Source organism: Pteropus medius, unplaced genomic scaffold (assembly GCF_902729225.1).
Source record: "Pteropus medius unplaced genomic scaffold, Ma_sr-lr_union100, whole genome shotgun sequence".
Lineage (NCBI taxonomy): Eukaryota > Metazoa > Chordata > Mammalia > Chiroptera > Pteropodidae > Pteropus > Pteropus medius.
In genome coordinates, this window is record NW_024346697.1 from 33,797 (window position 1) to 58,701 (window position 24,905).

Here is a 24,905-nt window from a genome sequence, read left to right on the forward strand (position 1 = left end):
AATATCAAGCAAAAGGAGTGGATTAATTTCCAGGCAAGATACCATTTCCTTCAGTCTCTACTGTTCAACAAATGATATCCATTCTTAAGCAAAAATTATATGGGTTAAAAAGGTCAAGAGAAGAAGAAGTACAAATTAGTAGTTACAAAACAGCCATGGAGATTTAGAGAATAGCACAGAGTATATAGTCAATATTATTGTAATGGTTGTGTGTAGAAGAAGAATAATCGTGAGGATCACTTAATAAATTACATAAATGTGTAAGCAAAATAAAAAAAAGGAAAAAAAATTATATGGCATACAAAGAAACAGAAGAAAAATCCACTATAAACAGATAATGATATAAACAGAACTAGACCCAAATATGTCCTAGACATAGAAATAGCAGACAGGAAACCTAAAATTTATATGATTCCTACGGGTTATAGGGATCAGGGTAGACAGCGTGAGGGATTTCAGCAAACTCACGGAACCTGAATGAAATAAAAGTGCTGGAAAAACAATAGAGAAAAGAATGTTTTTAAGAGGCAAATGGTAGGTTTAACATAGATGAGAATTAGCAAGAATAAAAAAATAGTAAAATTAAATATAGGTCCAAAGAAAATACCGAAATTATACAAAGATTAAAAAAAAGACAGTAAATAAAACCAAAGAATATACCTAAGAGCTGGATAAAAATATCAAATAGTAAAAGTAGCTGTCATTTGAAACTCACAAATAAAAGAGAATTAGCTCAGAGTGGAGGAAATACATGTAAATGTATTGGCCATAAATATTCCGAAATTAATGAAAGACACAAAATGCAGATCCAAGAAGCTCAGAGAACACATAGTAGAATGAAATCACACACACGCACACGCCCAGAAGGAAAGTAAAAGAGAAAATATTGACTATTTAAGAACCATTCTACGGTTGACCTTGAACAGCATAGAGGTTAGGGGCCTGAAACCCATTCAGTCAAAAATTGCATATAACTTTTGACTACCCAAAATTTAACTACAATTGGTAACTGCTAATTTCAGGTCCCCCATGGGTACCAAAATCCGCAGATGATCAAGTCCCCTATATAACATGGCACAGATGAATGCAGAGAGTCAGCCCTCCACATCCACTTCCAACTGAGGTTTAAAAACAGTACAGGTATTCACTGAAAAAAAAAAAAATCTATTTATAAGTTTACCTGTGCAGTTCAAACTCATGTTCTTCAAAGATCAACTGAATATTGAGTAGGCCCTTCCAACTTCAACACTATAAACGTTCTGTATTGGGCAATTTTTCTCGTGGGCCACTAGCCTGTGCATTACGGGCTGTTTAGCTGTATCCATGGTCTCTACACACTAGATGCCAAGAGTATTACATGTAGTTGTGATAATCAAAAATATTCCATGCATTGTTCCTTTTTAAATGTCCCCTGTGTGTTTTTTTGGGGGGAGGGTTGTGTGTGGAATTAGGTATGAAACCAACTCTACATTAGAACAACTAATGTAAAAAAAAAAAGGTAAGCACAAGTCTGATAAAGGATTTGTATCCAGAATAAATACAGACAGAACTCTCAAAATTAAACAATACACTTTTAAAGAAGCCGAAGATCAAAGAAGAAAGCACAAGAGAAATTATAAAATATTTTGAACTGAATAAAAATAAAAACACAATCAAAAACAGTTTAAAAGATGCTTCTAAGGTGCTCAGAGGGAAATTTAGAGATTTAAAAGAAAAGGAAAAAAAAAAGAAAAAGCTCAAAGCTGGAACCTAAACTTCCACATTTAAAAACTACTAAATAAATGATGAACTCAAAGCAAACAAAAAAATAAAAAACAATAAAAAGTAAGTCTAAAATAAAGACTAGAGTATAACTTAATAATACAGTAATGAAAAACAATACAGCAAATTAATGCATTTGAATTTTGGAAAGATCCATAAAAGACATAATTTGATCTAGAATTTAAGGCATATTTGTGTTATTTCATTACAATGATATGAGCTGAGACCCACATATATGATACTAGGATGAAATGTTATATGGCATCACAGAATCAGGAAGGAAGCATGCTTGATTTTAAACAACTCTTTCACAAATTGGGGTATTTAAAAAATGTTCCTGATGATATTCCACAGACAGTTATTATTATCTGTGTTTTCTTCCTTCGTAGTATTAGTTTAATTTAACTTGTTTTTAATTATTAGGGTTTAATGATTGATTTGGAACTTGAGAGACCCATTCCCCTGGGGCTTAAATTACAGTATAAGTCTCTAACGGTACTGGTCCCAATGTTTTCAGCACATGGGAGGAAACGTCTGTGCTTCAGGTTTGTTAGCTAGAATCAGGCTCTCGTACTTGAAAAGGAAATGGATATCTTTGCCCAGCAAACAATAATTGAAAAGATATAGCTAATTCATCTCTCTTTTATTAGAGAACATTTTAACCAAAACCAGATTCCCGTGTACTTACTGTTTTAAATTCGTTGTCTTTAATATTGAGAGACAGTTTTGATAAAATCAAAACAATTTCCTCTGCAACATCAAACTATGATATATATGAAAGAATATAAACAAATGACAGCCCAATTCTCTATCTCTGTCTCTGTTTCTCTCTCTGTCTCTTTCTCTGTTTTTGTCTCTGTCTCTGTCTCTCTGTCTTTCTCTCTCCCACTCTCTCTATCTTTCTCCACAATAATTTTGTCATGGGATCTGGAAATTATGACCATGAAAGTGCTCCTTAATTGTCACCCTAATTCTGAGGGTTGGATTTATATGCCAGAGATATGGTGACAGAGAGAATGGAGAGTCAGGACATGAGAATTCTTTCTGCTCAGTAGAGGACGTGAATTTTTTTAAGATTTGTTTTGGTTTCATCATAAATTGATTTCTTGTTATTAGCCTAGAACTTTAGAAAGATAATTTTCCAAGTTGATTTTCCTGTTTTAACTTCGAAGTGGACAAATAATTCAGGGTTTTGTTTTTTTGTTTTTTCGAGTCAAGTAATGAATAAACTATGACCTCAGGAAGGTGATTTTTTTTTTCCACTTCTTTAACATTGGCTCAATACATGGAGAAAATACCAGCTTACATTTCCAGTCAAAATCTCATTGCTATATATATTGTGTAACGTCATGCGTATACTCCTCTTGTCTAGGAAACTGGGCAGAGAATAAAATTTCTCAACCTCCAAATGCTTTTTCTTTAGGAACAGGCCTGAATGGCAAATCTCACTTGTATACAACATACGATGTAATCACCGCCCCCAAACAACTACCCAAGAAAACCTGAGAAAGTTTTCACTTACCTCGTTTTCAATATGGATAAAAGATTTATCTTTCTAGAGTTGTAGCCAAACAAAATGATAAAATGATATTTCTGTCATCTGTATTTACCCTCAACATTTTATTTAAACCTACATATACACACCAGGGGTACTAGGTATTTTTTTAAAAAATAATCTTCTTCAAAATGTCATTTAAATAACGTGATAACTTTCTACTTTAGATATGATATATAGTTAACGATTGCTCTGTTTTTGACATTTAATTTTTCCAATTGTAAATATGGTAAACAATGTAGCTTTAGATACAGTTTACACGATTTGTAAATGTAATTCAACATTTCTTATAACAGCTTCCTAAGAATAAAATCTCTCATGAAAAGTATCAGATAGCTTTTATTGTTATCAGCATTAAGACTTTGGCTATATGTTGCCTAATTGCTCTCCCAAAAGGTTTATACAAGATTTATATCTTTCTGAGTCATTATTGATATTGGTCACTATCATTATAACTAATTAAGTCACTTTGTTAATTTGATGAGTGAAAGTATGATAAAATGAGAATATATTTTAAATATCTTTTTTTTTTATTATTCTACCTAATTCCAAATAGAAGGAGTCCTTATGAGCCATCAATTTCAAAGAAATTTCTCACACTCTCTAACAAGGGAATTTGTACATGACTTCACATGTTGCAAATTTATGCTATCAATAGAACTAAAAATAAATTAGTGTATTTGGTATAGTATCACAATCGTTGTTATCCTAGTTGGACGGAACTTATTACACTTTTCAGGGAACAGGAGATGATCTCATATTGTTATACAGTATACAGTTGAATCTATTCCAAAGTCCATCAAAACACCTCATTCGATTCATCAATTTATTGTGGTAGATAACAGTTGGGAATCACAGATTTCCTTTGATACTTAGATTAACTTTGGTCGGTGGAATCTGCTGAGACATCAAACATCTAAATCATTTGACAATTATATTTAAATTACATACACCGTTTGATATCAATGTTATATTTTCTTAAGTTTATATAAAGGTGTGTTTTCTTTCTTATTCTCATTTCAGAAGAAACACGGAACTTATCATTTGGTTTGAAACCTGACACATGGTGGAAATGGAGAAGGAGAATTGTACCATTGTGACGGAGTTTATTCTTGTTGGATTATCAGATGTCCCTGAGCTGAGAGTCTTTCTCTTCCTGCTGTTCCTTCTGATATATGGAGTCACAGTTTTAGCCAATCTAGGCATGGTTGCACTGATTCAGGTCAGCTCTCGACTCCACACTCCCATGTACTTTTTCCTCAGCCACCTGTCCTTTGTGGATTTTTGCTATTCCACGACCATTGTGCCAAAGATGCTGTTCAATATCTTCAACAAGGATAAAACCATCTCCTTCCTTGCATGCATGCTACAGTTCTACTTGTTTTGTACATGTGCCATCACCGATGTCTTCCTGCTGGCCGTGATGGCCTATGATCGCTTCTTGGCCATCTGTAGCCCACTGCTCTACCTGGTCACCATGTCCCAGAAACTGCGGGTGGTGTTGGTGTCTAGCTGCTACCTCTGTGGAATTGTGTGTTCTCTTATTCACTTTTGTTTAGCGCTTGAGATCACATCCTATAAGTCAAATGTGATAAACCACTTCTTTTGTGATCTGCCTCCAATCTTTAATCTTGCCTGCTCTGATGTCACTCTAAATGAACGCATGGTGTTCATTGTGGCCACTTTCAATGAGATCATCACCATCGTGATCATCCTCACCTCCTACTTGTTTATTCTCATCACCATCCTGAGGATGCGCTCTGCGGAGGGGAGGCGCAAAGCCTTTTCCACCTGTGCCTCCCACCTCACAGCCATCGTCATCTTACAAGGAACAGTCCTTTCCACTTATTGTAACCCCAGTTTAGGCAACAGTTTGGATACAAACAAGGTGGTTTCAGTGTTTTACACTGTGGTGATCCCCATGCTGAACCCTCTGATCTATAGCTTGAGGAACAAGGACGTGAAAGAAGCTCTCAAAAAAGTCTTGGGATCCAAATTACATTTTGAGAAGGTCCTTTCTTAGCTAGAATCAGGATTTCATCGGAGAGCCTTAAAGAGGAGTTTGGGGGGTGGATATGAAAGAAAAGTGAAAAATAGGGAAGAATTTTATGTGCCAGAGAATGATACATGCTTTTTTAGTTTTCATATTTCTGTCTTAAGTCATATCTTATTCTTTTTATTGGCTGTTTCAGACATTTATGCCACCATGCTGCTGTTCTCCAGTCTCTAATTGCTTGGAATAAATTTTGAGAGTGGTGTTGTTAGACTCAATTTTCTGGTTTGAGATAACATCGACATATTTCCAACAAAGTGCACATAGAAATACATGTCTTTTCCATCACCGTTAATGAATAAAACCATTCTTATTAAACTGATTTCATTTTTATTTACATGGGATGAAGATACATTCATCTCATAGTCTGTGTTTTCTCATGAAAATTTGGAGTAATTTCCTACATGTTTATGTATATTTGGGGGTTTACTTTTTAGTTGGTTATGATTCTTGTCTTTTGCATCACCTTTTCTATTGCAAGATTATAATTTTAGAACTTTTAAAACCTACTCTTCTGCAAAACTGAGATATCATCCACTATCATAATAAAATTTTCATAAAAATTAAATGATATAACTAATTTCTTAGCACAATATGTGGTGTAACTGATTAACCAGTTATCAGATGTTATTGCTATTTTTACTTTTCCCTTTTATTTGTTATTCTACCTTAATTCTTGATTAAACAAGTTGATCATGTTTTTGATAGCATACCTTTTAAAGTTATATTCTTGTTAATTTTTTATTTGCTCTACCTAAAATTATTTTAAACATTCAGTATATTTTCTATTTTTATTACATTTTCTCATGCATTCATGTGTATGTGTTGTGTGTGTGTATGTGTGTGTGTGTGTGTGCGTGTGTGTGTATGAAATAACCCTTTGCCTCTCTGTTCTAAATGCCTGCAATACCATTTAGAGTACACCCAGATAGATAGTCCTAGATAATCTCATCTCACTATCCTCAACCTTATCGTATCTCTAAATGACCATTTCCCAAATAAGGTGGCACTTACAGGTTCCGCGAATTAGAACCTGATATGCGTGAAGGTCCTTTTTCAAACCTCACACACCCATCTGATAGAGGCTAAGTCATAATTGACTTTTCTTATCTTCCTACAATGTTAATACTTTGTTTGACTTCAATATAACAAAACTGCAAGGACCTGGCCCATAAAATGTACTCTTAATAATGTTTCATAAAAAGAAAACCTTTGAGTCCAAAGATCTGTTAGAAATATTCCAAATGAAATAGAGAGTTTTTTACCCTTGATCCCCTAATTAGGACAATGTTTCTCAGCCTTAGTACTTGTGACATATTGGGACAGATAATTCTGTGCTCTGGGTGTCTGTCCTGTGCATTATGGGGTGTTTAACAGCCTCCCTGGCCTCTACCCATTACATGCTAGAACCACCCCTCCGCACATTTGTGACAAGAAAAATGTCTCAGGTATTGTCAAATCTCCCCTAGAGAGCAAAATCTTGAGCTGGGAGTCGCTAAACTAGAGTATACCAATGTACTAGAGCTCTAGTCTACTCAGAGAAACCTTCAATATTGAACTTCCCTGCATTTAAGAAGCCTTTATAACTACCCAGGCACTCACATTTCATCCAGTTACTAATTTATCTCTCTCCAGAATCTATAATGTTCCAGAGATCTTTGATTTTAGGGTTTCAGGGACACCGAGTTACTCTTACTTTAGCATGGATAACTATTGGTCGCATATCCTACTAAGATACAGGTATACTTTTTATATCGAAAGGCTGATTGTTTTATTAGCACAAAGGAAGTCTGCATTATACTCAGCTTCACAAAAACATGGAATGTCAGATTTGTATTTTCTTTCCAATGTTACTTTGTAAGTAACACTCCCAGTTGGCTAGGAATAATCAAGAGACACTAAGTGCTCCTCAGACAGGTCTTAAAAGAAATACAAGATTCTTTTGTATTTCTTTAAGTGGTTTTATTTACATATATAACTTGGTTACTCTCTTACTTGCAAACTATAGGGGTTGATATGTATTTCTCCTTCCCTTACTTATTGCTTCTCAATTACTTGGTGGGTACCCAGTTTCTCCTATTTTTAGTGGGTCACTACTTTTGTACAAACAGGATTTGGTGAAGTGTTCATGGCCAGTCACCAGAGAACCAATGATTGGATTCTGAGTGGATGCTAGTGAACTAGTGACTTAATGATGGGATTTTGTTGGGATTATTAGGAAAGAAGGATTTCTTTCTGCTGAGATTAATCCTCTGGGTAGATAGAAGCTTAAAAGTGCTCATATTCCTCTTTGCCAAGATATATAGAATCCATCCCCACCGCAATTTTATATTCACTAGGTAACAAACTCTCTCTAAATCTCATTGTCAAGTTTCCAATCATGAGACATGCTTTCCAATCTACATTGCTTGTGTTATTTCTTCTACTGTCTCTCATTCACTCTTTTGCATTTGCCCAAATTTTTTTGTTCAGTTGAAATTATTCTCCTTTTCTGTTTTGTATCTAGAATACTGCTTGGTACAAGCTTTTCATGGAGTAAAAGTATGTATTGAATTATGACTCTGATCTATTCTTGCCTTGGATGACTAGAACTTCACTTCAACAAGATGCACATATAGCACATCTCAGAGTCATTAACTTTATTTGTAATTGGTTTTCCATTGCCATGTTGACTCCAAGATTTCTAATTCTCAACAGTTAGATAGATGCACTTTTGTTTCTTTCCAGTTTATTCCATCATTTTACCACATAGAATACTTTATTAGTTGTTTCATAAGTTGCTTTTGAGCAGGTGAAGTCAAATTAGATAGTAAATTTCATAATCTAATGTTCTATACAATAATAGACTCTTTTGAGAGCCAAATATGTATTTTTCTTTGAGATATTCTCAAGATATAGAAACACACTTTACGTCATTTCATTTTGTGCTTAATCAAGTCCTCAGTAGAACTGTTTAATTGCCCACTTAAATTTTCCCACTGGGATTTGTATATCAGAGTGTGTGTTCCTGGGATTTGATGTGAGATCAAGAAGCTAATCTCAAAGCCTCAAAGCAAAATATAAAAGGTCTTGCATTATCTTAGGGAACCATAGCTTTCCTAAGGGAGGCACAACTTTTTCTATGAGCTTAGGAGGGGTACCCAAATGAATTATGAAAAATGTTGCAATGGGTCAATTAAAAAGTTTTTAAGTTTCAAAATTAATTTTTCCAGTGAAAAATGAACTAATGCTGACAACAGTGTAGTAAGGTGAATGAAAAGAGTGATCTGGTAAGTATTAGCTTAATCTTAACATATTAAAGCTCGATTTTAAATGTTTATCTTATTAAACCGACTTATTTTTAACATCAGAAACTGATGTTTTGGGGAAAATATACTTAGAAAAACACATGTTTTAAATCCTCACACTATTTTCTCCCAAAACAACAGCAATAACAAAAAATGTTCATTTCACACACAATATTCTTAAAATAACCCTCAGCATTACCGGAGGGGATTTTAAGAAGAAAGGAGATGTCAAAGCTCTCACACGAAATGGGAGAAATAAGGTTTATTACACATTGAAAAATCTTTGATTTGACAACTAGGATTTAGTTTGGGATGTGGAGTAAAAGGGTTTTAGGTTGTTGGAACAAAAATCTTAGTTAAGTAAGCTGAAGTGAGAAAGTGGAAACCTGTGTAGATGCCTGTAAGAAAACATTGCATTGAAATGAAGGGCAATTAACAAAGGTAGATACAGGGTAATATTCCTCAAGATGAAATTGACTTAAACATTGCTATGTGCTGACAGTTTCTGAGGTAAAGATTATTAATAATAATAACAGTAATAGTAAAGATTAATAGTAATAATTAATACGTATCTTCATTGATGTAAATAGAGTTGGGTGTACTGTGGACAGGATTAGCTTCAGAGGAGAGGCATGTTTTTCCTGGAAAAGGAAAAAAAGGAGAGAGGGAATCGTCAATGAATTCAAATGCGTATACAATGACTCAGTGAGAAAGTTGAGGGTATACTTATTTGCTATTTTACATTTTCCTCCATAAAATAGAAATCATTTTCTGTTAGTGAGACGAAGGCTGTAGAATGAGACCTAAAAAGAATTATGAAGGTTTGCAATAGCTATTAAATGATGGAAATAGCTGTGTATAACATGAGATGTTAAAGAACAATTATATATACATAAATATATATATATATATATATATATATATATATATATATATCATGTAGACATGCATATATATAACAATATAGTGACTTTAATATAAATGTAAGGTAAACATGTGCCAATGATTTTACTTAATTCATTAATTAATTAAGTAGTTTTCATTGGCACAAAATAATTCAAAGAAGTCTAAATTGGCAATTCACAAATAAGTAGAGAAATAGATACAAAACTGGCTTTGTCATGATGTGGAGGAAAAGCAATTGTCCCTATATGGGAAAAATGTGAATGGCTATAGACACATGTCACTTAAATTGCTATCAGTTATCTACACTTTTACGGATTTGTTAGGGCAAAGACGAGAAAAGGCAGAGGTAAATCAGAGAGGTAGATAGATGAGCCTTAGTCTATATCCTTTACTATTTTTCACTACTAGGACATGGAAACGTTCCTGGTTATCATTATCATATTGTCTGGGTTGAATTGAATAAATTTGTAAGCTTAAGGATTTCTCTAATTGTATTCTATAGCTTGGATTCCAGATAAAATAACATAGTTGTCTGGTTTGACTCAGAATTGCTACGTTTCCAACTTGTGAACATAAAAGTCACAAGATGGTGAGGATATGGAGGCTGGAGAAGGAAATTCATTTAACACATAATGTGATAAGAAAGGAACTATTGTTCTTGTGTAATAAATGATAAAACTGAAACTCAGTGATTAATTGGCCTGGCAAGGTTTCACAACTACTGTGTGACAAAGCTAGAACTTGGTCACTTTTATAACTACTTCTGAATCTTCATTCTATTTTTCAGTGGATACAAAACAATTCTAAGGAGTTCTTTTGTTCCTCAGAGGTGAAGTCACATCTCAAGGTGAGAAATATAGAACTTCTGTTCCTCTGCACTTACAAGGCTTCACTTGGAATAGCAGTGCTTTATCTGTTGTAGAAATAAAAACAACACAAATGGGAACAGAGGCTATTTATTCAGAGTTTGCTATATGACACTGGTTAACTATCACTTGATACTGATGAAAGATGAAAGAATTGAAGAAAGATCGAAGCCCACATTTAGGGTTCAACTACTGATTTGATGGTGTCACTGTTTAATGTGGACTACAATAGCTTTAAGAAATAGGTGATAATTTATCAATTAGGTAAAAATTAAAAATCTATATATTTTCTCCATTAACTGTAGACATGCCTAAGAGTTATTAAGATGCTCAAGTAGATTTAGAATTACTTTTCTATTTCTTTTGTTCATTTTCTTTTCTTTTCTTTTTTTTTTATTTTATGTTGAGGTTATCATTAATGTTGCCATTATTACTCTGTCACAATTGCAGAAGTCCAGGAGTACTTCAGAGAATGGAGTCGGAGAAAGGCACTGTGAAAAACGAATTCTTTCTCTTGGGATTTAGCTACCATCCAGAACTCCAGAGTGTTCTTTTTGCTGTATTTTTTTTCCATCTACTCTGTTACCCTGATGGGGAACCTTGGGATGACATTGTTAATCACAACCAGCCCCCACTTGCACACCCCTGTGTACTTCTTCCTCTGCATATTGTCCTTCGTAGATGCATGCTATTCTTCTGTCATTGCCCGCAAGTTACTTGTGGACTTGGTTTCTGATAAGAAGAGTATTTCTTACAATGGCTGTGCTGCAGTTATATTTTTTCTGCTCTTTGGTTGACACAGAATCTATCCTCCTGGCTGCCATGGCTTATGACCGATTTATAGCAATCTGTAATCCACTGCTTTATAGTGCTATTATGTCCAAGAGAATTTGCTGCCTGCTTGCTATTGGAGCATTTTGCGGGGGCACCATGAGCTCAGTAATTCACACTGCTAATACCTCCCATCTGTCTTTTGGCTCCAAAGAAATTAGCCATTTCTTTTGTGACATCTCCCCACTCTTCTCTCTGTCATGCACTGACACTTACAAGCATGACATTGTTCTGGTAGTGTTTGCTAGTTTGGTAGAGGGTATCTGTCTTCTAACAGTTCTTCTCTCTTACGTCTGCATCATAGCAGCTATTCTTAAAATGGGTTCTGCCAAGGGAAGAAGAAAAGGATTCTCTACTTGTGCTTCCCATCTGACTGTGGTCACTATTTACCATGGTACTCTCATCTTCATTTATTTGCGTCCCAGCACTGGTCATTCGCTGGATGTTGACATAGTGACTTCTGTGTTCTATACATTGATTATACCTATGTTAAACCCCATAATTTATAGTCTAAGGAACAAAGATGTCAAACATGCCTTTAGAAAAGGAATTAGTCAAAAACTGCTTTCCTAAGAAAGGATGAAACTTAGCCTGAAAACTTTTCAACAATGTCTATTTTCTGGCCTTTAGTTCTTGATTGGAAAAGTCAGTTTAATATGATGTTGCCCAAATCTGTGAGTAATGAGGCCTCGACCACAGAATAAGGCATGATGCCATGAGCAATACCAGTTTTTTCTGTCAGCACTAGGAATGTAGTCCCTGATAGGGAGTTAATTGGTTAAGGTCAGAGAACTGACAAGTAAAAGATATATACAGATGGGAACTCAGGTCAGAGTCACTTCAAAGTCTATGTTTTATCTTAAACCTTTTTCATCATGATCATTTTCTTTAAATGAATATATAAAATATCTTGTATCCAAATCATATGTCAAATCTATAAAATCAAAGTCTTTAGAAAATGTCTAAGAGATAATTAAATATTTTTATTTGTTTAAAACTCTCTTCAAATAGTAATTCAATACTAGGAACCTGCTGAAAATTACATTTTTAATGTGTTGTTTGATTCTTAGGATGTTTTGAAGTACATAACAGTTCATTTTTTGCACAACAGGAATCTATAAAGTTAGGGAAGAGGATTTAAAAAAAAAACTTTCTATATCCCATCCTTGCCCGCTTGAACCTAGAAGAGTTCCTCTGTGCTCTTTCTTTGACAAAAACCTAAAATAAAATGAATGGTCTTGTGAACCTGAAATTGTGTTATGTTTATCATAAGAAGATAAATTCTTAATTGATTAGACTGCCAACAACATAGGCCCTTCATTTAATTTTTGAAGTAAGGTATAGGATTATCTAGCATTTATCTACAGATCAATGACCACTATAAAAATTTTATTTAGGATACAGTGCATTTATTTCACAGGTACCTGGAGAACAAATATAGAACATTACAAATGTAATACTAATGTAAATACTATTTGGTCTTTTTTTTTTTTCTATTGAAAACATTATTAAGGTAATAAATCTTCCTTCTAACTTAAACTACATTAGTCGGATATTTCAGCTTTTAAATTCATTTAACTTTTAACTAGTAGAATGCTATGATTACACGAAGTGAAATGAAGTTCTCTTTTCCACTGGCCTTTGGAAAAAGTCCAGGTCCTTTATCTCAAAATTCCATTTATGCAGTTTCTTTACAATTATCTAGAGCACTATATTTGTTCTCCAGAGTGAAGACCAGAAAGGAAATCCACAGGCTAATGTGCACTGTGAGGTGTAGTATAAATCTAGAACTTTTTATCTTGGGTCGTCTGCTGATATAACTGGGCCATCATGTTAGTGAATATTGGATCTAAGAAGATTTTCATATCAAATGATTATTTTCCCTTAATTTCATCACAGCCAAAGCCAAATGGCAAGAAGTACAGATAGATATATCATCTAAATAAACATTCTAGAAGAAAGTTAAAAAGATAATTCCTTTTCATATCATATTTCAGGTTACATTCATTAATTTATTAAAAATAGTTTTAAATGGCACCCTGGAGCTAGGCAATTGTAAATAGCAAAGCAGAAAGTATAGTGAACAAAACCGAAAAGAAATGTGCCTTCATGAAACTTTGAGTTAGGGCACGAGATTTTCAATATATTTCTATTTATTGATTTACTGCTTACATACTTCGAAGTAGGGTGCTATTGGTACATAGAAAGGAGACAAGTAACCTAATGTAATCCACTAACACTCCGAGCAAGTTTATTAACCTCATTATATGTATACATATATAAAGGAACCTTAAAGAGGGAACGTTGAATTGAGAAGGGGTGAGCGTGGGGGAGGTCGTGGTTGCTATTTCTTTGATATCTCACTGGGGCTTACTCATGAACAGAGAAGGTCAGCATAAAAAGACCCTCTCTACAAAACAGCAGAGAGAAACTGTTATTACTTTAGCTTCGTTTGGAGAGAAAACTAAGATCAAAAGTACTGCTTCTTGCACTCAGTTTAGGCACAAAGGAGAAATATCCAGAAGTTTGTATGGGGATGCTACAAGAAGCTATGACAAAGTACCCGAACTTGAGCTCCAGAATCTATCAATACATATTTTGGGGTAAAAACACAGTTTCACCCAGAACATAATTTAGTGCTAATTGATTTCAGGGCACCCTTCACATCTTTATTTCTTAAGCTGTAGATCAGTGGGTTTAACATGGGGATGACAACTGTGTAGAAAACAGAGGCCATTTTGTCTGTGTCCATGGAGTAACTGGAGCTGGGTCGAAAATACATAAACAGAAGTGTTCCATGAAATATAGCCACGGCGGTTAAGTGGGAGGCACAGGTAGAGAAGGCCTTGTGTCTCCCCTCTGTTGATTTCATTGTAAGGATGGTAGTTATGATGTAGCTATAGGAGAGGAGCACAGTGAAAATACTGAACCCAAGAACACAGCTACCGTAAGTGAACAACACTATCTCATTGATAGATGTATCTGAGGACGAGAGGGCTAGTAAGGGTGGGACGTCACAGAAAAAGTGATTGATGATATTGGAATTGCAAAATGACAATCGAAATGTGCAACAGGTGTGGATTGCTGAATCTACCAAACCCACGATGTAGGCAATGGCCACCAGCTGTGTGCAGACACTCCTGGACATGGTAATTGTATAAAGAAGTGGATTGCAAATGGCTACGTAGCGGTCATATGCCATGACAGACAACATGACACCTTCCACATCGGCAAAGGCACCAAAAAAATACATCTGCATTGCACATAAATTATATGAAATTCTCTTTTGCTCAGATAAGAAATCGACTAGCATCTTGGGAGAGACAGTGGAGGAGTAGCAGACATCGCAGAAAGACAGATTGCTCAGGAAATAGTACATGGGCGTGTGGAGTCTGGGGTCCGTGCTGATCAGCAGGATCATCCCCACGTTGGCAATCACAGTGATGCCATAAACCAGCAGAAAGAGCACAAAGAGCCCCAGCTGCACATCCCGTCTGCCAGAAAGTCCTACAAATACGAAGTCGATAAACACGGTGCAGTTCTCAACAGCCATCACTCAGGTCTCGAAGCCCCTGGTTGTGAAAGAAACAGAAGTCGGGGGATAACACTGTCTTACTGTCTTAATAGTTAAACTACTGGTGCTTTCTCTTTCTCAGTAATTAGTAAAAGAGATAAACAACACTGTCTTTTAAAAAAAATTAAAATGACTTCCCCGGAAATATATCTAATTATCAAATATATCAATAAATTGATAAAATGATAATGATAATAATATTGCCAAAAATTGTATAGTATTGTATAGAATTTACAGCACACTTTCATCCAAATTAAATTATGCTATTTCTATACCTAGTTTTATGTTATTACCACATATCATAATTTTTGCTACTTTTATCTTATAGATTAAGACTCTGATGTCCTCAAGAGTTGAGAAAGGAGTTCTTACAATTAGTTGTTCCAAATAACAAATTCTTCAGATAGAATAGTTCTTACCGTTTTATTAAAATTTAGTAGAAATATTGTCATATCCTGTAACAGAGAAGCATAGTTAAGTGAGAAGTTCAGATAATATGTTCTCTTGTTTTCTCTCATTATTCAAAATTATGGAGCAGGCAGAACTATGGCAGCTTCATGGATATATCTTTGATATAGCTCCATGGTATACCAAATTATACCATGGATATATATTGCTGTTTCCCATTACCCCTCATCCTATCCAGCCTCAAAAAATAAGGAATGGAGACAGTCTGTGATTCCAGACCCACCAAAGCAGGGAGGGTGATGTTTGCTGCAGAATAGGGTGCAAGGGTCTTCATGAGCGATATGCCAGTGCGCGCAGTCAAGAATATGCCAGGGTCAAAAACGCTTCCTTTGACAGCTGCTTTTACTTCGAGGAGATTCTAAATAACATCTGGGACCTAATCAGCCCAGGGATACTAGTAGCAGAGGTGGCAGAGGGACAGGAAAGGGACTACAGTTTAGAGAGTGAGTCCCTCCATCCTAATCTGCCAGGATCCATATGATCTATTCACCAACAAATCAGATGTGTAAGACAAATTATGAAAATCCCCATGTTTAAGCCCCATAAACTCAGAGTGATTCCTGTCTGAACTGTGCCCCCTCCCAATTCCCTAGAATTTTTAATACTGTTTTATTCACTCATTTCTTTAGTCTTTATTTCCCTTGAATATCTCTGAACTCTGCCTCCTTTAGCTTTAAAACTATTCGTCTTTGAGTGGCTAGTTGAATTATGTCCCACAGTTTTATTTTACCCAAACCAATTAAGTTGTATATAATATCATATTTCACCTCCTCTATTCTGTGAGAATATAAGAAAAGTGAAGGTAAAGATAGATGAAATAAAGATAAAGAATATCTGAATATTGATTTGGTGATCAATAGGCAGGTCAGCAAATCCTTGACGTAAACTCATTATAATGTTAGTCTCAGGAACACATCTTCTAAAAAAATACCGTCCTAAAAATATAAAGAGTTTAAAGAATGTAAGAAAGTACAAGGAAGAGATTAAAAACACATGAACAAAGAATGTTTAGCCGCCTTCACCATCCATGCTTGTCTTCTCTTGTATTCCTCTCATTTATGTATACATATATTCTAGATAGATTGATAAAAGTAATTAAAAGTTTGTATAATATTTTATACATGCCTCTTGTTTTATAACATTTTTTCAGTCGAAAGAGGATAAAAGAACTAAACAATCTAAAATGAAATTATAAGAACAGCAAAAAATATTAGTACCCGTCCATGCCTCCTGACCTTTTTTTGCAGGCAGCTCTACCTGCAGGAGGGGGCAGCACTTCACTGTCTCCTGAATGACCTGCATTATACAACCACCCTGTGTCTGGTCCCTGGGTATCGAACACTGGACTTTCAGGAATAAATGACAGATATAATAATGTGGTTCATCATCTGATATTTCATACATATAAGGTAATTTAGAAAGGAATACAGACCTTTAAAAATTATTTTTCTTTTGCCTCTCTCTATTGTCTAATATTTTATTTACTTAAAAGACTAAAACGACTCCAATCAACAGGCATTTTCTATTTTCAGCTCACCACCCCTGACACCATCTGTTACAAAACAAATACACACCCACCAAGGCTGATATACTTGCACAGACACACATACACAAACATTATTCTAATAAACATATTCACAAAATAAAGATTTCTGAAAAAAAAACAACAAAAAATAACCAAAATCACACTGTCTATGGATAAAAATATTTTACTGTCTATATCATTGAATTTTTAATTGTTAAACACAAATGGTGTCAGAATTAACATACTAGATGTGTGTGTACGTATTATGAGTACAGGTAATATTTCTTTCTATTGATGTATATTAATTTATTCAATTTATCTGCTGTTAATTGCTATTTGGTATGTATACAATTTTTTTCATATGATAAAAATGTTAGTACAATTACACATACTTAGTTTATCATGTCCATGTGTTTCTTTAAAACACATTATATAAATGGTGTTTAAGAGCAAAGAGATCGACCTAAAAGAAAGGCAATTTTGACTTTTTTTACTGTAGTCAGATGTTTAAATTCTCTAAGTATCCACACATATTATGACATATTTCATATATTTCCCATGTTCTGACTTGTCTCTAACAACCTCATGACATGAAACAGAACTGGAAAACCAAAGGTAATAAGTTAACTCCTAGAGTCTCTTAGATATTTTCATTGTGTTCATAGAAATTGCTCACAATTCATTCCTGAATACAGTACAATGAAACAAATTTGTCTCAAAAGATAATGGTCTTAAATAGTCTCATAGAATGTGAAAGTGTGTTTATGTTAAAGTGACATGTGAAATTTCACAAAATTAATGACCCATAGACCCCCAGATTTCTGAGAGAACTGAAACCATCCAAGTCCTGCTTCATAGCCGAGGCAGGATCCTAACAATGATTGAGGGCAAAGGCAGCAAACGGGAAAGGTTGCCACATTGGGAGAGCATATGCTTTGTTTATATTAGCTGGGTAATTGAATATAATTAATGTTGGTGTGAAGAGAGTGATGTAGAGGGAAGCTGCATCGCACGGTTCCAGGAATCAAATGGAAAATGAAGAAATTGGTGTCCCTTGCTGTTATGCAACCTGGCAGCTTTGGGGATAATCTCTGAATTGCTCATTTATTGAACAATATTCCATCATGTGAATCAATCATTGCACTACAATTACGAACATAGGTTGGTTGTGTTCTTTAATACTTAATGTTGACTGAAATTCCAAGAAAATGTGTAATAATCATGTGTACTAGCTCTACATCTTGAGTCTTATTTGAGTTAATTTAATTGCCAGAGATTTGTAAAGACAAAATTTGTGTAACCAACAAGGAATATAATATGCATAAGGCATATAGCAGTTTATGCATTACAGTGTATCGGGAAGTTTAAAAGTTCTTCTGAAACCTCACCTGTAGTAAACAGAAATATGGGTTTGCTGCTATTTTTGCTTATCTGTTTTCCTTATGTGATATTATGAAGTTTCTTGTAGTTGCTAAACTTAGAATCATCTCAGGCAAAATTCAGTATAATTAATATATTTTTACTTTACAGAAAAGTGATATTAGTGACCAGTTTTAAAGGCTTTTCATAATGTATTGCTCTTGATTAGTGTGCTGATTGCAATACTAAGACACCAAATGTACTCCCGTGGGAGAGATTGTTAAGTCAAATCTCAAATCATCTGAGAAATTGTTAGTAATTTTCCACCAGTTAAACTCAAAAAAAAAAATGCTATAGTCGTGGCACCTAAGATCTCTACTATCTTCCTCTGATTCTCTGGTTCGTGTATGGAGGAAGAGGAGGCTTCCTTGCCACCTTCTGATTCCTCTCCATACTAATTTTCCCCTCAGGTGCTCCCTGTCCCCACAGATGCCGATTTCCTGAGGCTACACTCTCTTTAGGCAGGATCCGGATTTCATCTGTATAAACATGGAATCCCTTCCAAGCCATACAGTCTAACTGGAGCATGGGTAGCAATATATTGCTGAAAACTGGGTAATCTAAATTCTTCCTCCAAGGGTTTGCATTTTAATAAAATGGCTTTCATTAATTACGGGTTGAAAAAGAAGTCTTCAGGTAGAATTTAAGACATAAGAGACAAACGAGTGAGAAAAATTTTACATCTTCACGGCTTTCGTGATATTATTGCTGCCCCTGAACATAACACTAAGTAAACAACCATCTACTCAGAAACTCCTTCTTCCAGACAGTGGTCACCTGGCCCTGAGGCCTGGACCATTATCATCCAAATTCAGGGCCATGCTAATACTATTAGGGAAAACCAGGTTTAGTAAGTCTCCCTGCTGCAGGAAAGAAGAAAAGTAGGGACTGTGGGTTGCTAAAAATATCTGTTCTATAAGCATGGTGGAATTTTAGTAAAATAAAGGCTAATCATTTAAGTAAATATTCTATGAAAGTTGTATGCTTTATTAATTTCACAAGAATATCTTGAAAATGTCTTGCATATAATAAACTGCTGGAGATTTATAAATTAATAATAAAATTCTGCAGTTGTCTACAATCTGATAGTAAATAGTTTTGTTTTTAGAAACATTTAAAAGTTTTAGTTATACATATATATTAGAAAAACATACATATATATACTAGACAAATTTTTGATGGCACATACATATATTTGTTCTTTTTAAAATAAAGCAAGTCAATTTGCAGAAACAAAACATCCCAACCACAAACGCTGAAAAAAACAAACAACCTCAAAACAGAACATAATGAGCATTTCAGAGACTGTGATTCCTAACAGAAATACACTTCCTGTGTGATATGTAATATTGTATGTTTTTTTTTAAAAGAAAACAAGTTGGTTTTGTCACTGACGATGATACTTCATAGAAGTTCAATGAAAATTATCGTGGTATTCTCTTCTTGTGTGGTGTCTTTACTGTTTACCGAAACCTGGAACGCTCTCTATGGAGCTATTCTATGGCTCTTCCTCAATGGCTTGCCACAGCATTGACAACACTTCACGTGACCGAATGTTGCCAAAGGACACATTTCTTGAAATCCAATGAGAAGTGATAAAAAGAAGTGAAAACAACATACTGCAATGCATCATTTTCACATGTTTGTATTTTAAGTGGTTTGCCCTTAAAATGAAAACGGGGAAGAGGAAAAATAAATATTCCTGAGCTGTACACTATTCTGTCTTTTCTTTGTGTACGCATTGTGTTTGTGTGTCTGTTGACATTTGAAACTCTGAATGAAATGATGTTCACATTTTTTATTGGATGTATCTTATGGCATGTGGTGCATATGGACTTGGATTAACATACATTAGTATCTGTAATGTGTTATCTCTATTATTATTTGAAAAATATAGAGTAAATTTTAAATTCACATGTTCAATGATATCATTAGCACAGTAATACAAAAGGAATGGTTGACTTATTAATCTTGATTAAAATATAAATAAGTTAGATCTTTAATATCCTTATACTAATGACAAATGAAGTCAGACAATTTCACACAGGTCTAACAAAAATGGCATCGTTTGGCAATTAGATTGAAGAGTTTATTTAACTGAGTAAGCAGATAGAAAACGCTTCACTTACATAATTCTCAAGATTTGCTTCATTTGTCCAAAAAGTAAGGTTTTCCTTCCCCCTATATTTTTCAGTTTGGCCATTTAGAAACCTACCTGAAATGAGCAAGTCTTTCTGTCATTATCTCTTGTACATGAACAACAGGCAGATTGCATTTTATTCCTTCCTAGTGACAGCTGGGACTTAAATCTCTAAAGCCTCTGCCTTCACTCTTCTATATTTCGAAAACAGAATTAATTGGATTTCTGGTTCTGAATTTTCCCCTGTGAACGCTGCAATGACTCTAGCAAAGGCCGAACGTTTAATTCTTCACTTTTTTTTACTGAATTGATGATCAATGTCAAAAATTTACCAGAATTTCTTTTAATGCTATGCTTTATGGCTATCTGAATCTACATCCTCCTCCAGTGAAACCAAATGTCTAACGAAATTCAAATAGATCCTCTACTTAATGATTATCATCTCCTTTTCATTATTCACCTGTTTCTTCCACCTCTGAAACATCTTCATCTCTTTTTCAGAAATATGCTAATCTTACACATTGCTTTTTTCATTAGTTGTGTCTGATTCCTTTCCCTCAAGTACATGTGAAGCACCCTCATTACGATGGTTTTTTAAGTGTATGTGTTGGGGGCAAACTTTGCCCTTCTGCTTTTCTAAGTTCTTTGGTGGCCTGACATAAGACATAAGACAACTTAATTAACCTGACATAAGACAAATTAACAGGAGAAGAACAAATTTAATTTTGCATGTATAGTAACTCCATAAAAAATGTGAAACTTAAAGAAGTTTTTCTACTTTTTAGATTTGTGAGTAGTTGACATGACAAAGGTGTTTGAACTTGGAATAGTGAATTAGTGAAGTGACAATGTTTGTTTATACAGCCTTCTCTGCCCTGAATTCCCTATCTCTGTATTAAGGATGCCTTCTGCCCCTGTGGTATGTTTTACATGAAATGGTACCTTACTCATGGTAGATTTATTCCCTAATTTTAGGGATAACAAAAGAAGTTCAGCATGTCCTCCTTGTATCTATTTTTTAAATTTACTTTATTTCAAATAATTAATAGGTATAACTGCTTTTCAACTATATAACATCCATGACCCCTAGTGCACTCTTTGTCAATATTTGTGTATTTTAAATCTATCTATATATGTTATCTATCTATCTATCTATCTATCAATCAATCTATCATCTATCTATCTATCTATCTATCTATCATCTATCTATCTATCAATTTGGTCATCATCTATCTCATTCCATCTATCATCTATCTATTGTTCACATAGTTGGTCATCTATTATCTCCACTCAAAAAAAGTATCATCCTTCTATTTATCTGGGGTCACCTGGATCTACCTATTCATCTATCATCTATTATCTATCTATCTGTATCTATCTACCTTCCACGCCTATCTATCTTTTCATTCGGTTTCATTCATCCATTCATTCATCTATCTATCTATTCGTTATTTACATTCATTCATATACCCAATCACCTACCTACTCATCATCATCATATTTCCATTTCATCTATCATCTGGTCATCTATCAATATCTATTCTGCTCCACATCTATCTATCATTCATTTATCACCTATCTATCTATCATTCATCTTCTATCTATCTATATCTCATCTTAAGCTTCCATTCCATTCATTTGTCTATCTATCAATCATCTATCTATCTATCTATTATCTATCTATCTATCATCTATCTATCTATCTATCTATCTTTATCTATCATCTATCATCATATATCATCATATATCATCTATCTATCTCTACATAGATGTAGATATGTTTCCGTATTCTCACAATCCTTACCATACAATTTGCATTAATTAATAATCATAAATAATGTTTTTCAATATTTTCCTATTGCTAGATTAGTGGATGTTCAAAAAAGAATAGAAAGAAACAGCCCTCAAAGGCTGTTTCTACTAATGCAGTTACATGCAAAAAGATGATTGTTTATAAAAAAAAATATGCTGTGATAATGTTTTAAAAAAACAAGTTTTCTACCTGGCTGTTACTCATAAGTAACCATTTTAAAAAGTACATGTTAAGTGAGACTATATGGTTCAGGTGGAAACCCTTAAAGTCTTTTATATATAAAAAGTATTCTTCATAGGTGTTTTCCCAGCATGGTACTATGTGAGAGATCATAGTATCCAACCAATGCCCCCTTGAAAACTAGAGAATCTTCTTGGGCTTTACTTCTAATCTGAAATGTTTTCACAAAAATGAATTTAAAGTTGGCAGCTAAAAATGTCTAAGAAATCTAGTATCTTTTAACTTAGACAATTGCAATGAATAATTAAGTGTCCTTGAATATTATATGGTCCTTCAAATACTTGGCCATTTCTATATTATCTCAAATGATTCCAGTGCTTTAATGATCAGAGACTGGGGCAGAGACGAAAAATGATCTTTACTTCTAGTGTAATAAATATGTAGGTCATTTCAGATTTATTACCTTAGCATCTACAACAATTTTATGTACTGTCTGAAAAGTTACATATATGACCAAGCCTCATACAATATGTTTGGTTAATTTTGTGTTAGTGACATCTAATAGAAACTTAAGTGTTATCTATTGTTTCATTTATTTATGTAATTTGTTTTGCCATTTTCTGTCCCCCAAATTATGCAGGTCCTTGGGAAAACAAAGCTGGAGTGCACAGTCCTTGAGCTAAGAATTCTCACAATCTTAGATTGGAAACTGAGATTTAATAAACAGAGTGCTATTGAAACAATGTTTAAATGAGATAGTTGTCTGGGATCTTAAAAAGAGACATTTAACCAGAGGTAAGAAATGGGAAGATGGGAAGGAAAGCTTCCTGGGGGAATGGACAGAGAAGTTGATGGTTTAAAATTACTGCACAATGATATAATTTACCAAGGCACTTTTCATTGTTCTTTGTAACCTAACCATGTTGTACTTCTTTAATGCTAAAAAGGTATAGAACTATTCACCTCAAGATTCTGTAACTGTAAGACCCTCTGCCTAGAATTCCTTTGTTTCTCCAACTTGCATTTTTTTTTTTTTTTAGATCTGAGTATAAACATCTTCATCTGGGAAATATTTCTTCTGCATATTACATTTTAACTTTTTTTTCCTGATTTTTAAACCCTACTGTTTTTTGTTTTTGTTTTTGTTTTATGAAAGCTTTGAAGCTTTTAATGAAGTATGTGCATGCTTACTCAATTAGTATTTTATTCCTCTATATTATAGGATTCATTATTATAGAAACTACTGGATTCAGCATAAAATCCAAAGCACATTATTCATGGTGGCTATGACGTGGAAAGAACCGAAGTATCCTTCGATAGATGATTGGATAAAGAAGATGTGGTACATTTATACTATGGAATATTACTCTACCATAAGAGATGAAATACTGTCATTTGCGACAACAAGAACAAATCTTGAGATTATCATGGGGAGTTACACTATATAAATTTAAAAAAAGTATACCCATAACCAGGACCCAGAACATAAAACAGTATATCATCAGAATCACCAAAGTTTTCTACATGCTCCCTCTTAAATTACTAATCTATTACCCTAAAGGAGTAATTATCCTCTTGGCTATTATCATGGAATATTATTTTCGTATTTTTGGTACTACACATGAGAAGATACCTATAGCATGTACTGTTTTATTCAACAGCACACTTGTACAATCCATCCATGTTGTTGTATAGAGTTGTCGTACATTCATTCTCATTCTTGTAAAATTTTTTGTACACATATATCATCATTTATCTACTTTATGCTGATAGACTGTTGAGTTAGTTTCACTTTTTCAATTAACAATAATGTTAATGTGAACATTCTTGTACATGTTTTTGGTTGAGATATAGAGTCATTTATCTTGTATATAAAACCAGGAGTTGAAAATGTATTCATGTGTGTATGTGTGTAAAATTTAGATTTAGTACTATCATTATACGATTTTATATAGAAGTCTGCAAATCCATACTTCCGCTATCACTATTAGTAAAATGGATCTAATTTGATGGTATTGGGGTTCCTGCAACAAGTGAAATTATCTCTGTCATCATTGCCGTTTCCACTCCAGGTCAAATTTGCCTGGAAAAGTGATGTATTCCTTTGTTACGAATAAATTTGCAAAAGTCTGCAATTTTTAAAAATCTCTCCAAAGATAGGAGTGGGTCTATGCATTGATAGAATCATATCAATATAGGTTCAGAATGATGAATTCCTGCAAGTACTTGATTCCTTTTATACTAATAACTTGGATATCTACTTTTATGAAGCATCTCTTAAGGAAAGATGCAGACCAGAAGGCCAGTTAAATGGGTCCAGCTTGATGGTAATGGAAGTCCTTTAATATATGCTATCTATCTCTCTATCATCATTGCCACTTCCATTTCAAGTAAAATCGCCCTATAGATGTAATGTATTTTATTGGTATGAATGTATTCTCAACCACGTGCCATTTTTTCAAATACTTCGAATAGAAGTAGGTCTATGCATTAATAGATTTATATCAACACATGTATAGATATGGTA

The 24,905-nt window shown here is 34.1% G+C and overlaps 2 protein-coding genes across 2 annotated transcripts; one reads left to right on the top strand and one right to left on the bottom strand.

Moving 5' to 3' along the window:
- The first annotated feature begins 4,353 nt into the window (after window positions 1–4,353).
- On the top strand, window positions 4,354–5,339 carry LOC120613798 (olfactory receptor 5L1-like). Its single transcript, XM_039876454.1, has one exon. It carries the CDS (start codon window positions 4,380–4,382, stop codon window positions 5,337–5,339), a length of 960 nt encoding a protein of 319 aa, XP_039732388.1. The 5' UTR covers window positions 4,354–4,379.
- An 8,537-nt stretch (window positions 5,340–13,876) lies between these two features.
- Window positions 13,877–14,812, bottom strand: LOC120613799 (olfactory receptor 5W2). The gene has a single exon (XM_039876455.1). The coding sequence runs from the start codon at window positions 14,810–14,812 to the stop codon at window positions 13,877–13,879; it is 936 nt and encodes a 311-aa protein (XP_039732389.1).
- Window positions 14,813–24,905: the final 10,093 nt, after the last annotated feature.